This window comes from Physeter macrocephalus, chromosome 6 (genome assembly GCF_002837175.3).
Source record: "Physeter macrocephalus isolate SW-GA chromosome 6, ASM283717v5, whole genome shotgun sequence".
Taxonomy (NCBI): domain Eukaryota; kingdom Metazoa; phylum Chordata; class Mammalia; order Artiodactyla; family Physeteridae; genus Physeter; species Physeter macrocephalus.
The window spans coordinates 39,918,702-39,933,850 of record NC_041219.1 but is presented as its reverse complement, the minus strand read 5'-3'; the positions used below and the strand labels follow the sequence as shown (position 1 = coordinate 39,933,850).

At 40.7% G+C, this 15,149-nt stretch overlaps 1 protein-coding gene across 1 annotated transcript in view; it reads left to right on the top strand.

Moving 5' to 3' along the window:
- Window positions 1-14,163, top strand: part of RTCB (RNA 2',3'-cyclic phosphate and 5'-OH ligase) — a 26,792-nt gene extending 12,629 nt beyond the window's left edge. Inside the window, exons 5-12 of the mRNA XM_024127318.3 lie at window positions 1,679-1,835; window positions 3,452-3,608; window positions 4,623-4,782; window positions 6,058-6,233; window positions 6,776-6,964; window positions 7,648-7,758; window positions 9,951-10,070; window positions 13,051-14,163. Of these exons, the coding sequence (XP_023983086.1) occupies window positions 1,679-1,835; window positions 3,452-3,608; window positions 4,623-4,782; window positions 6,058-6,233; window positions 6,776-6,964; window positions 7,648-7,758; window positions 9,951-10,070; window positions 13,051-13,158 (1,178 nt within the window). The 3' untranslated portion in view covers window positions 13,159-14,163. The remainder of the gene's footprint in view (window positions 1-1,678; window positions 1,836-3,451; window positions 3,609-4,622; window positions 4,783-6,057; window positions 6,234-6,775; window positions 6,965-7,647; window positions 7,759-9,950; window positions 10,071-13,050) is intronic.
- Window positions 14,164-15,149: the final 986 nt, after the last annotated feature.

The window sequence follows — 15,149 nt, the reverse complement described above, 5'->3', positions numbered from 1 at the left end:
CAAGGCGCGCCGCGCGTTCTCCCGGGGAAGCTGTCCCTGGATCCCGGGACCCCGGCAGTGGCGGACTGCACAGGCTCCCGGGAGGGGAGATGTGGAGAGTGACCTGTGCTCGCACACAGGCCTCTTGGTGGCGGCAGCAGCAATCCTAGCATCCCACACCCGTCTCTGGTGTCCGCGCTGACAGCCGCGGCTCGCGCCCGTTTCTGGAGCTCCTTTACGCGATGCGCTTAATCCCCTCTCCTCGCGCCCCAGGAAGCAAAGAGGCAAGAAGAAGTCTCCTGTCTCTTCGGCAGCTCCGCGCCCGTCTCTGGAGCTCCTTTAAACGGCCCGCTTAAGCCCCTCTCCTCGCGCACCAGGAAGCAAAGGGGGAAGAAAAGGTCTCTTGCCTCTTCGGCAGCTCCAGACTTCTCCCGGACTCCCTCCCAGCTAGCCGTGCTGCACTAATCCCTTCAGGCTGTTTTCACTCTGCCAACCCCAGTCCTCTCCCTGTGATCCGACCGAAGCCGAGCCTGAGCTCCCAGCCCCCGCCTGCCCCGGCGGGTGAGCAGACAAGCCTCTCGGGCTGGTGAGTGCCGGTCGGCACCGATCCTCTGTGCGGGAATCTCTCCGCTTTGCCCTCCGCACCCTGTTGCTGCGCTCTCCTCCGCGGCTCCCGTTAGGAATGTTTTTGACTATAATGTCTTCAAATATTTTCTCGGGTCCTTTCTCTCTCTCTCTTCTCCTTCTGGGACCCCTATAATGCAAACGCTGTTGCGTTTAATGTTTTCCCAGAGGTGTCTTAGGCTGTCTTCATTTATTTTCCCGTCCCTGTTCTTTTGTCTCTGTTTATTCTTTTTTCTTTTGCCCTACCCCGGTACGTGGGGTGTTTCTTGACTTTTGGGAGATCCGAGGTCTTCTGCCAGCGTTCAGTGGGTGTTCTATAGGAGCACTTCCACGTGTAGGTGTATTTCTGATGTATCTGTGAGGAGGAAGGTGATCTCCGCGTCTTACTCTCCGCCATCTTCTCTACTCCCCCCGCAATATGCACTTAAATAACCCATGGGTCAAAAACAAAAAATCATAATGGAAACTACAGAATAATTTTAACTGATGTTAATTTTAAAAATACCTGTCTAAAAATTGTGGGTTACTGTTAACGCTATACTTGGATAGAAGTATATAGCCTTCAGTGCACAAATTAGAAAAGAAGAAAGGCTGCAGTGTCAGTGATCTAAGCATCCACCTCAAAAAGTTAGAAAAAGAACAACAAATTAAACCCAGAAAATGTAGATAGGTGGAAATAATTGAGCAAGATTAATGAAACAATATACAGTGGTAAGGATCAACAAAGCCAAAAGTTGGTTCTTTGAAAAGACTAATAGAATTCATAAACCCCTGACAAGAGTGATCAAGAAAAAAAGAGAAGCAAGTAATTCAAATTTTAGTCTCTAGTCTAGATGTTACTTGTTGTTCATTACTGCCTCCTTGACCCACAAAGTACCTTTAGTATGTATTTACTTTAAATTTTGTTGTCATCAGACTTTACCAACAGAGAACCACTTTGTTGGCTCCTTTAAAACATAGTTATTTTTAAGAGTGGCTGTCTTTTAAACCCTTTATTAATAGTGGGAAACCACAGGTAACAAGGCCTAACTACCTGGTTTCGCTACTATTTGACTAACTTTTCTCTATTTTGTAGGTGGTGTCGGATTTGACATCAACTGTGGTGTCCGCTTGCTAAGAACCAGTTTAGACGAAAGTGATGTCCAGCCTGTGAAGGAGCAACTTGCCCAAGCTATGTTTGACCACATTCCTGTTGGGGTGGGGTCAAAAGGCGTCATCCCAATGAATGCCAAGTAAGAACAAAAGTTGCCAGTAAAGGGAGTGAGAGATAATCATCACATGACCCTCATGTTCATTTCCAATGTAGGACACTTAGGAGATGGGGTTTGTTCAGTCACTGTTGAGGAAGTGGTAACGAATTGTTTTTTTAAGCATGAGGTCTGTAATGTTCATTAGAGACATTAGTCAATTCATGTTCATCATGACAGCCTTTGACATATGGTAGAATTCATAATAGAATAATATCCACTGATGTTTACTGAGCACTTCCTATATGCAGAGCACTGTGCTGTAGTGTAGGTGTATATCATTTTATGTAGATAATAACCCTAATATTATTCCTAGTTCACAAGAAAGGAAACTGAAGTTTAAAGAGATAATAGTAAATAAGCTAGTAAGTAAAGTCAGGATTCAAACCAAGGATCCTTTGGCTTCAGAGGCTGTATTCTGAACCCCATTGTCCTTTGTCAGTGAACCTGTATTTATTGACAGCCTTCCTTTTCGGATGATAGCACGGAGTGTGTTCTTCACCTAAGATGTTGTGTATTTCCAAAGTAGAAAATTCAATGTAAAGCTACAGCACAGTGGCCTTTTACATGGCCATTGATGTACTGTCATAGCTTGTGTAAAGCTGTGCACCTTACACTTTGCAGAAGGGTGTGCTTAATAAGTATGTGTCATCAATGTTTTCTGTTTTATCTTAAAGTTCATGTGAATTTTGTATTCTATTCAAATATATGTACAGACATTAATATTAAAATGTTTTTAGCTATTACCTGTTATACAACTCCCCTTTACCAAAAAACAAAACAAAAAAACTTGGAGTAAAATTGATACATTTGGAAAATGCTTATTCTGTGACTTTATGTGGTCCCTGACATGCAGTCCCACTTTGAAAAGCATACCTGGAACACCTAAATAAATTCCAAGCATCTTTACAAATATTTTAGGTAGGAATTTTGTTCTAATAAGTAATGTTTGAAATGGGCTGTTGTGGGGAGGGCCCATTGATCATTGTAATCTCTCCGGATGGTATTTTGGAAGAGGGCTAGACCTTAGGTGAAGATCAGAGCTTTTTCCTTCTAAGGGTTTAACGTGTGTGCACCTCAGCTTCAAAATGCGGGTGCAGTAAAGCGATGTAGTACTTCTGTGAAGGTGGGAATAGACCTTAAAATTTAACCTGTGTTGCCTGAGGGCATTGAGATAGCTTTGTTTGTTAGTTATAATTTTTCATAAGTTACTATGAAAAGTTAGTGTTGCTGTAGTAAAGTTGGTGGTAGATAATGATATTTGATTATGGTTATAAATTTTCTGTGGCTGCTTAATCACTACCTCATAGAATTCAGGATCAGAGAGATAAATAGGATTTGAAAAGTATGAGGGGCTGTGTAAATGTCAAGAACTATAATCATCTGTAATGTGGCATTTATAATTTTAATATTCAATCATTTATGTAACTGCTTTTCCTCAAAAAACTAGAGTTGCTGAGAGCATGAACTACATCTAGCATGATGCCTGATACACAGGCAATAGTCAATATAGTTCTTTCTTTTGCCCTTTGAGATGTGGTCATCTTTCGATTTTGATCTGCCTTGGCTGTGAAATGATCTGCATCTTGTTACTCACTCAGGGACTTGGAGGAGGCCTTGGAGATGGGTGTGGACTGGTCCCTAAGAGAAGGCTATGCCTGGGCTGAAGACAAGGAGCACTGCGAGGAGTACGGAAGGATGCTGCAAGCTGACCCCAATAAGGTCTCTGCCAGGGCTAAAAAAAGAGGCCTTCCCCAGGTAACACTCACTTTGGAGGGGAAATGTTCATTTTTTTCATATTTTGTTTTTGTTGGGAGGAAGAAAAAAAATCTGTCTTCCATGTAGTAAATATACCCCAGCTTTTTTCACATCAAAAGGAACACAAATTTGTTTGTTTATGCTTCATTCTTAATCTTTTAAAAAGCTATCAGGAGCTTGCAGATGTTCACAAAATAAAACAAGATATCATGAATTAGAAGTGGATGGGAGGAAAATGGGATATGATTATAAGGCTTAAAATGTATACCAAAATTGCATATGTACAAACTTTGACAATCTACAGATTTGGCTGAAAGTTTTCTAGCATCCAAGATGACAACAGATACCTTGTCGGTTCATGGTGTCCATGAAATAAAAATATACCAGATGTTTGAAATTTACAGCAAATTGTGATGGCTTTGCCACTAATTCACTGTGACCTTGGGCAAGTCTCTTTTCCCTGTCTGGGTCTCATTTTCTCATCCGAAAATTGAGATAGTTAAAACTAAGCAGTCTCTAAGACTGTTCCAACACTGCCATTCTTTGGGTCCGTAAAGCATCTGTTAGCTCCAGTTATGGGATATATTCTTCCAGTGATGGATAGTGGTAGGTGTCAGTGAACTCACAGATATTTCAAAAATCATTTGAACTTGGACTTTGTGTAAGAGTCAGTGTTCACCAGAGTTCACCCCAAAATTTGACCCTTCTCTCCATGATGTTTAAATTGTCCTGTGAGCCATTTGGTGGTTTGAGTTTTCGTTTATGATGCTTTTAATGTGCTGTACCTCAAGCAAATAATGATATAATAAACGCAGGAACTGGTCTACATTATTTTAGTTGTGTGGGATATTACTTTAAGTGAATGAAGCGTTTCTAAGCTTAGAAGTTTTTTTGTTACACTATTTGTGTGGTTATCTTTTTGTTTTTATTGGGTTTTTTCACCTATTTGATTTGCAAATGGATTTTTTCAAACCTGAATAGCAGCTATTTTATCAGACATTCTCACATTTGCAGTTGGGGACTCTGGGAGCAGGCAACCACTATGCAGAAATCCAGGTTGTGGATGAGATTTTCAATGAGTATGCTGCTAAGAAAATGGGCATCGACCATAAGGGACAGGTGTGTGTGATGATCCACAGTGGAAGCAGAGGCTTGGGCCACCAAGTAGCCACAGGTATATTCTGGACCTAATTTTTGGCTTGGTGCTAAAATGTACATTTTGTGGGGAACCATATAGAGATTAAAGGGAGAAAGTGCTGGAACTGTACTGTGCAGGTTTTTTCCCTGGTTTTCCTAACTAGCAGAAATTAACTTCACTGGGCCTTAACTTACTTGTCTGAAAAAATGGGAATAGTAATTATTTCATATGGTGTTGTCAAAGGCTCCAGTTATCATATTTACTCTTACAGGTTACTATTATTGTCTGGCCAAGAAAGAGCAATAAAGACTTTAAATTGTAGAGTTTATGATATATGTGGGAATATGTCTCAGACACCTACCTGTACTGCAAGATTAGGTGTTATAGTGGATTCAGAGATGAAATAGCAAGGGCTCCGCCCTCAAATTGTCTCATGAGAGAGATGTCATGCTCATTAAGAAGAAAAAGTAAAGACAGAAGGTATAGTAATTGATAAAATACTATGGAAGAGACAAAATAAAGTGTTTAGGGAAAAGATTTTAGAGATGACTTCATGGACACATAACATGTGCAGTTTGAACAATCACACACGCAGAACATTCTTGACCAAAAGACAGTGTGAACAAAAGCAGGAGGCAGGGAAATAGTAGAAAGGTCACTTTGGACCGTTTGTACGATGAGTGAAAGGATTTATAAATAAAGGAAAAGTTATATAGACACATGGAAATTACTGTAAACTCTACATTGCAACTATGGTTCATCCTTGTATGTACATTTCATTCTATGGGAATCTAATAATTTGTGCCAGCCTGGCCTGTTAGAATATTTTGTCTAGCAAATATATGGAGCATTGTCTAGTATTTCTGAACTTTCTACTGAGTTCTGCTCTAGTTTATCATGGATTTGATTTGCATGCAGAAGGTCTAGCAACTTATCTCCAGTTCTTTTAAGTCACTAAAAATTATTTTTAAAAACCATGATGGCAATAAAACGTATTTTATTACTTCTCATTCATGCACATGCCAGGAAGGGAGTAACTCAGACCACCTTCCATTCCCTTTGCAAGTCCTGGAGGGCAGGTGTTCTCTTTGGAGCCTGCATATATTGTGTCACATAGCTCTGAGAGAAGATTCTCAGTAAATATATCTTGACCAATAAATAGATGAGCTCAGAAACACTTTAAAGGGAAAATTGTATTTTACTTGTTTCTTTGTAGAATGGTTTTGAATCTAACCCACCTTTCTGCAGTAAATCTGAATTATAAAGGGAAAGCTGGCTGGTTTGGACTTTTGTTGCGCTCTCTCCTTTCAGATGCGCTGGTAGCTATGGAAAAAGCCATGAAGAGAGACAAGATTATAGTCAATGACCGTCAGTTGGCTTGTGCTCGAATCGCTTCCCCAGAGGGTCAGGACTACCTGAAGGGAATGGCAGCGGCTGGGAACTATGCCTGGGTCAACCGCTCTTCCATGACCTTCTTAACCCGTCAGGTACAGTTGAGGTTGCTTGTCTGTTCCCAGTTATACATGATGAAGTTAAGTAATTTAAAACCTAGTGTATTCAAATCTAAGCCTGTAGAGTTTGGTTTTGGAAATGTATGTAATAGATATTCAAAATATTGGTGAAGTGTCCAAGCTTTCAGTGTGTCCTTAAGCTAACTCAGCAGGGTATCAGGAGAGGGGAGAAGAGAAGCCAGAATTATTCCTAGAATTTGCCTTGAGCAGCGGAGAGGGTAGAAGTGCCGTTCACTGAGATTCAGAAGGCTGAAGAAGAAGCATCTCTGTCGGGTTCGGTCAAGACTAGTTGGAAGAAGAAGCATCTCTGTCGGGTTCGGTCAAGACTAGTTGGAATTTATGGAGTGGAGTTTGCTCTGTGGTCTAAAGACAGTTTTTGTCCTTTACATGAAGGTTAATAATTCTGCTATTTTTGAACTCTTAATTCCCTCACTCCCTTCCAACAGACCTCGCAGAATCAATAAGATAAGTTCTGAAGAGCTGGTTCTGCCATTTTTAACATAAGCTTTTTCTCTTAGGCTTTTGCCAAGGTCTTCAACACAACCCCTGATGACTTGGACCTACATGTGATCTATGATGTTTCTCACAATATTGCCAAAGTAGAACAGCATGTGGTGGATGGAAAGGAACGGACTCTGTTAGTACACAGGAAGGGATCCACCCGAGCTTTCCCTCCTCACCATCCCCTCATTGCGGTTGATTACCAAGTACGTACTGAGCCATTTTTGGTTTTAAGCAGTGGGGGCACGATTTAGACAGTTCTAAATATGTAAGAATTTAAACAGGAAAGCAGCAATTGTGAAAAGAAAACAGTCTGTCATCCATGAGAACAGTGATTTCCAGTCTTCTCTGAAGCATGACTCCCCCCATCATCTGTGCTTGCAGTGTGCTGTAGTGCTGCATGGAGAATATTCTACTCCATTAAGATGTGCTAAGATTATCTTTTTAAAGCCTTTGAATGATTAGAAGACAGGATTAAGATTAAACTCAGTCTGTTTCATTCCTCTTATCCTTTTGGTGTCTGGCTGTGATTAGAAAGACCCTTAACCTACCATTTCACAGATGAGGAAACAAGCCTGAGAGGGCAGATGCCTTGCTCGGGATGGTTCTTCCTAAAAACACTCCACTACACGTTTGAGTTTTGCTTTGCTCTTACCTTCAGTCTGTCTTCTACTGCCTTCCTGGTCCTCACATTTTTCCTCCCATCCTCTTCCCTTCCCTCTCAACTATCAAAGAATCAAAGTAATATCTTAATGTAGTTGTGAGAGCAGTGCATTTGAAGGCCCTGGTTTCTCCACAGTCCTCCAATGCAAGAGGAAATTTAAATCTCAGACATAGAAAGCTCTTGCTTTTCTAAATTCTAACATGTTTGATTTGTGTGCTTCCTCAGCTCACTGGACAGCCCGTGCTTATTGGCGGCACCATGGGAACCTGTAGCTATGTTCTCACTGGCACTGAGCAGGGCATGACCGAGACCTTTGGAACAACTTGTCATGGAGCGGTGAGTTATGGAAACAGAAGCTTACTTAGGAATGTTCTCTTCAGTGTAGTCATTGTTTTGCATTTTGACAGGTAAATGTACTTGGTTGAGTATTAACAAAGTTGAGGTTTGGGTTGGTCTTGTCTTCTACCTGAATTTTTCCCCGTAATATATACTGTCTAGTGAACTAACTGAGGTCACCAAGTATCTTGACCTTAGTGGGGTCATTGTACAGCCAGGGACTGTTCTCAACTCTGTGAGTCCACAAAATCCAGATTGAGAAATTATCACACTAGCATAACTGATAAAACTTTACCTGATGCAAATTTACATCACAATGTATCTCAGTGATTCACAGACCTATCCATTAGCATAATTTTTTCCTTACTGGGTGGGTCCACTCGAGATTTGGAGGATATGCCCCATTTTGCAAATCAGGACCCATGTGTAGACTGCACACCGATTTCAATATATTGCCTCTTCTAAGCCAGGGGTTGGTAAACTTTCTATAAAGCACCAGACAGTAAATATTTTAGGCTTTGGGGGCTGTAAGATCTCTGTAGCAGCTATTCTGTTGTGCCATTTTAGTAGAAAAGCAGCCATAGACAATACATAAACAAATAGGTATTGCTGTGTGCTAATAAAACTGTATTTACAAAAACAGGTAGTAGGCCAGATTTGGCCCACAAATCAGTTTTCCAACTGCTCTTCTAAGCCATCAAAGTTCTTAGCTGGTGATGGAGTGGAAGATAGAAACTGTCTATGATACCTTCTCAGTAGGACAGATGCTCACATATATATTAACCCTACTTTTTTTCCTCTGATCCTTTCTCAATTTTCAGTTGCCTCCCAACTCCTAAGTTTAACCCAGTGATCAAAACCATCTCCCCACACACATTAGCAGTGTCTCAGGGCATTTCCTGTTGTCACAGTTGGGGAGGGGAATTGTGCTATTCGCATCTAGTGGGTAGAGGGCAAGGACGCCGCTAAACATCTTATAACGTATGGGACAGTCCCCACAACAGTTATCTCATCCAAGATGTCAGTAAGTGCTAAGGTGGAGAAACTTTTAAACCACAAAGCACAAAGTTTTTGTGACGATAGACATACTGATTACAATTTTTTTTAAAATAAATTTATTTATTTTTGGCTGCATTGGGTCTTCGTTGTTGCGCGCAGGTGCTTTGCAATGAGATAAGCCACTGCAATGAGAAGCCCATGCACCACAACGAAGAGCAGCCCCCACTCGCCACAACTAGAGAAAGCCCGCGCGCAGCAACGAAGACCCAACACAGCCAAAAATAAATAAACTAAATTAAAAGAGAAAAAATTAAGTAAAAGGAGGAATAATGTCTTTAAAAGGAGATTTACTTATGCCTTTGTTCAACAAACATTTGAAAGACTAGATCTCTAGTCTCTTTCTTCAAGGAACTCAAACTCAGGGAGATAAGATGTAATAATTATAGGCAATGTTTCTGGAGGGCTTCCTACGTAGGAGGTACTATTTAAGTGCTTTAGATATATTAACTCTTTTTTTAAAATAAATTTATTTATTTTATTTATTTTTATTTTTGGCTGCATTGGGTCTTCGTTGCTGCATGCAGGCTTTCTCTAGTTGCGGCGAGCGGGGGCTACTCTTGGTTGCTGTGCGAGGGCTTCTCGTTGCGGTGGCTTCTCTTGCTGCGGAGCATGGGCTCTAAGCATGCGGGCTTCAGTAGTCGTGGCCCATGGGCTTAGTTGCTCCGCGGCATGTGGGATCTTCCCGGAACAGGGCTCAAACCTGTATCCCCTGTGTTGGCGGGCAGGTTCTTAACCACTGTGCCACCAGGGAAGCCCTACAATTTTAAATTAACATATTTAAATCTAATTGATAATTAATAGTGATTAGATACACAAAACTAAGTCTTTAAATGCTAAATGCTTTGTAGATGTAAATTTGTCTTCCAAAAGGATGAGTCTTAAGACAAAAAGCACATTACAGGGTTGATTAAATAGAAAAAGACTCTCATTTCTTTTTTTAGTTTAAAAAGAAGTCAGGTGTGCAGTCTACACATGGGTCCTGATTTGCAAAATGGGGCATATCCTCCAAATCTCGAGTGGACCCACCCAGGAAGGAAAAGGCATATGATCCTAAGGGTTTAAATAATTGCTGGGATTGAACATAAATTGGAGCTCAGAATTTACAAATGAAGTTCATTCCTTTCCCAATCTAGGGCCGTGCACTGTCCCGAGCAAAGTCAAGGCGTAATTTAGATTTCCAGGACGTCCTAGACAAATTGGCAGACATGGGAATTGCAATCCGTGTTGCCTCACCCAAGCTGGTTATGGAAGAGGTAAGTGAAATTTTGATAAGTATTCAGCATAGAACTGTTTATAATTTATGCCAGTATACGGAGACAGCAATTTTTAGTATTGCTAATAGAAATGGTTTTTTTAAAAATAACCTCAGTTACAGTCTTATCATTGTCTTCTCTTTTGTTTGGAGGTTAATTATGAGCTGGGTCCATAAGAATGATTTTTACCATTCATGTATAGTCTTTGTCTACATATTAAAAGCTTTAAATTTAGTTTGAGCTGACTCATCTTAACCTTTCTTTTGCACAACTGTATACTTAACAGTTAAATTTGAAAGCAAATTTGAAAAGGTAGGGGGGGAAATGTTTGAGAAAATGGGTTTTTTTGATTCATAAGGGAGCAAAGATTTTGTTTAAATTACATGTATGTATATATACACATAGGTACATATTAAAATTAGAAGCAACATAACTTCCTTTTAAAAGTTTAAGAGAAAAGAAAAATTGTCATCCAGAAATTCTGTGCCTTGACATAACTATTACCTCCTTTTTTAAGATGCTTATTGCCATTTTTTCCCTAAATGCTTTTTTAAACTGGTTATAATCATAGTTTACAAACATTTATAGTCCTTTTTAAAATTTAACACATTATTATAATATTGTTTACGTCATTTTTTAACGATTGAGAAATAGTCTACTAGCTAAGTACCGTAAGTTTCTGCCCATAGTAGATATTCAAGTAGTTTCCACATCTTTGCTACTCTAAATTAAGTTGTACTGTGTGTCTTCATGCATGAAGCTTTCCTCCAGATGTTTTAATAATTAAAGTGAAATCTCAAAAACAGAATTACTGAGTTAAAGAGTATGACAAAGCTTTATTTTTTAACAACTTAATTTTTCACCTGATTTTAATTAAGAGGTTTTAGAAAATACCAAGAAGAAAACATCTAGAATTCCACTAACCAGAGGTAACCACTATTAACATTTGGTATACTTTTTACTTGCACATTTTACATATGATTTTTTTCACTGATCCAGCTAATACTTATTAAACATCTGCTATAGTTAGGAACTGTTCTAGGTGCTAGGGATATTGCAGTGAAAAAAACAAACATAAATCCTTTCCTGTGAAACTTACCAAATAGTAAAATGTATAGTGTGTAGAATGATGGTAAGTGCTACAAAGTAAAAGTGGGAAGGGGGATAGGGAGAGACTGGGAGTGGGTGCAGTTTTAGATAGGGTGTAGTGAGGTGGTATTTGAGTGAAGACCTGAGAGGGGTAAGGGAACAGGCTATGTGGGTATCTAGGGGTAAGCTTTCTAGGCAGGGAGGATGGCAAGTGCAGAAACTCTGAGGCCAGATCATACTTGGAGGTTCAAGAAACGGTGTGAAGGCCAGCATGACTGGAGCGAGCAAGAGGGAGAGGAGGTTAGAGAGGTAGGGGCACCAGATCGTGTGGGTCCTCGTTTCTTCCTTTACGAATGGATTTTTGCTCTTCCTCTGAGTGAGATGAGGGGAAGATTTGGGAGAATTTTGAGCAGAAGAATAACATGATCTAACTGATGTGTTTGCATGCTGTTGAGAAGAATCTAGATGAGAAATTGATGATGCAGGAAAGAGTGGGGGATTACTAGAGAGGTGTCCTTGAGTGGATGAAAGGAGATGGGATATCGTGGGGTTGGTCTTTGCTAGGAGCTTAGGTAATTCATCCTTAATAAAAGGAGAGAAGGTACAGATGCTGGTAGTCAGGGAAGATATGGTAAGAGAGTTTATGGAGATTCTGTTCTGGTTGTTTCTGTTTTATCAGTGTAATAGGAAGTAGGGCCAGCAGCTGAGAGTGAGGATTCAGGAGAAGGTATAAAATCATCATCTAAGAAAGTGATTGGCCTAGTGAAATTTTGGGTGATGGCCAGGACAGCGTCAAGAGCCCACTTGAGCTTAAATTCAGTGGTTGGGTGTTTTTCAGCTACATCCAACTGTATAGGTGCAGGCGTGAAATAGATGTTGAGTTTTCTTTAACCAGGGTTGCAAGTACGGCACAGTAAAGAAACAAGGTTGTTGAAGGGTGTTGCAAAGGGATTGTGGGTCTCGTGGGGTAAAGGGATTGTGGGTCTCGTGGTGTTAAAGGATTGCTGGAGGTGGAAACCTAGGCTGTCTGGGATGCTGGGAGCTGAGACTGTGGAGGAGTTGTAATCATTGGTAATGACGAGTTCTGGGGGATGACTCTGGGAGTGAATGGCTGAGGTAAGCACTGAAGGAGCGGCAGTCAAGAAACTAGGAAGCCAAGTTACTGAAAGAATCCTCTTCCTGGATATGGAAATCGTTCTGAATTATAGCAGGAGAGGGTGAGGGTGACCCAGGAGCTAGAAAACTTCAAGTAACAATGGGGATCAGATTCTAGCAGATGATTGCAGCAAGAAGAGTAGTGGGTGGTATAAATGGTGACTGCAACATTCAAAACTGGGAGAAAGGAGGGAGAATGGTCTGAAAGGAACCATGAAGAGCAAGGACGCCTGTCCCACCTCTCAACCTAATGGCATGACCCAGTTTGGGAGAGAAAACAGCTACCACTTCAGAAAGTTGGAAGCAGAAGTAATATCCTCAGCGGAGGTCCATGTTTCAGCAAGAACAAGAAAGTGAAGGGAATGTTTAAAGAAGAAAGGAAGAAGTTTTTTGCCTTTGACTCAGTGGAAGGAGTTCAGAGGCCACAGTGGAAATGTTTCAGAAACGGGAAGGGAATAGGAGGTGGGCTAGAAAGGGGTGTGTACAGAGCCCCACGGGAATCAGTCCTAGAGGCCTAAGCTTGCTGTGTTGACGTGAATGGAGATAAGAGTGTTATCATACTACTCCCTTACCAACACTGAGCTTAGTCATCTTTTAAACCTTTGCCTATTTGATAGGCAAAAAAAAGAAGAAACAAAACCAACTCAGTACTGTTTGAATGTGCATTTTAAAAATTACAAGTGAAGATTAATGCTTTTAAAGATTCCATTTTAAGTAGACTTTTCCTCCCCTGCAGGCACCTGAGTCCTATAAGAATGTGACTGATGTGGTGAACACCTGCCATGATGCCGGAATCAGCAAGAAGGCCATTAAACTGAGACCGATTGCTGTTATCAAAGGATAGAACCCTGACCACAGCCACCGGACACCACTGACCCTCACTGAAGTGGACGTGGACTGAAATGCTCTTCAGACATCAGACTCGAGACCTGACAGGTTCCAGGGTGTGCAGGTGTAGCTGCCCGTTCCAGAATGGCTGGCGGGGAGGCTCCTGATTCAGGAGCCAATGTTGTAAACTTTCCTTCTGGGAGGAGTCACAATGCCTCCATTTGGAAAGGGATGTATATGCTTCCTCCCTGATTATCCCACAGGTTTTTAGGAAAGTCTGTTAGGGGGTGGGGGTAAGTCAAGAAACTGCCTTACTCAGTCATACAAGTCTTTAATCATCAGAATGAAGTTCTTTACACCAGCCTTTGTTTCCTGCCTGAGAGGTGTCATGAAGAACATTGTATTAAATAGGAAGGTTTTGGAATGTTTCTTTTTGCCCTCTGTTTGTCAGTTTGTCCATTTAGCCACTCATATAGCCCCTTCCCCTGCACTGAGCAAAACCCTAAATACCATTCTTACTTGGAGCATATAAAAGGTTCATAGCAAGATGTTAGATGGATAATGAGACATGTTATGGAGGGATTATGTGTGGAGGTGTAGGGATAGGGACCCAAAAGAGAAAGTAATTCATCATAGACTTGCTACCTTTGTCATTCTAACTATAAGGCAGACTTCTGACTTCCCTGTAAAAATGGTATCAGCTGGTATCTTTAATTAGGCCTAGTCTGGCAGAGTTTTCTTGAATAATAACTTGCACAGCAGCAGCAGAGAACGCTAACATAATACAGATATCTTTACATTTATGATCAAATTATTATAAAAGCATCAAATGGCCACAGCTATGATGTTAATGGTTACTCTGTGTTGACAGGTTGGCTAGTCCTTGTGCCACCTAATCAGATTAGGTATTATATACTGTGACACCCAAAGATGTTAACGTTGTAGGTTACTAAGGCCATAGTTGCGTCTAAATAGCCAGTAAAATAGAAGACTCTAATAAAGTTGTAATATGTTGTTTATATTTTGTGCTTAATGTTTTATGGTTTAGGATAATGAGTATTTTTTCTTGGTTCACTTTGGACAGTGTTTCTGTTTTCTAATTTTCTCCCTGGTTGCTTTCAGAGATGTGCCCTAAAAGATATTCTTTTCTAACACTTTTCTCTCAACTTATAATAAAACCCCCCATTGGAGTGTCTTCTAAATGCTGTTTGGAAGGCTAGAGAAAAGCAGACTTCCTCTGAAAAATGTATGATATGAAATAGCACGTCTTGACTCTGAGCACTCGGTACCTTTAATGGTTTTGATGGTAGAGTTTGAGAGTTATCAGTAAGTTAGTAATCGTAATGCAATAATTATGCATTAGTTATGCCTCCAGATTGGACCAGCAATTGTTGTGCACAGATGACTTAAGGATGTAGGTTACCTGTGAACGCTGGAGGGCATTTAAAGATGAGAAACAGGCTTCTGGCAAGTGCTAGATTCTCTAGAGATGAGGCAACACTGAGTGTCTGAGTGGATGCCCTCTAACTGGGCTTTCCCAGTGATGTTGTTTGAAACTGATTCATAGCAAAGTCCTCTCCCAAAACTAACTGATGTCAGTGCAAGAAATGCTGCAGATCATCTTAAATACATAGGTTACGTTTTATTGGATGCTTTGAAAGTCACTCTTTGGGAAGGGAAGAGAGGGGAGCTGGTGAGGAGGAGAAATAGAGAAGGATGGTTTGTGCCATGGCATTTCTGTATTATAAGCTTTTCTTATATGTAGCATTTCTACCAAACTTGACCCTATTAATGACCTTGGAAAGTAATGGTTAATATTTTGAGTTCAAAAAGAAAACTACAAACATTGTTTTCCTTGTTCTAAGGATGTTTTTTTCCCATTTGAGGCAAAAAGCCACTTAAAAGTGAATGTTCAAATGAAGCTGATGTAACGGACTGTTTTTATTGCCCTGAGTAAAAGAACCCCATGCCTGGGCACATGGACGCAGCTGGGAAAGCCCTTTGATA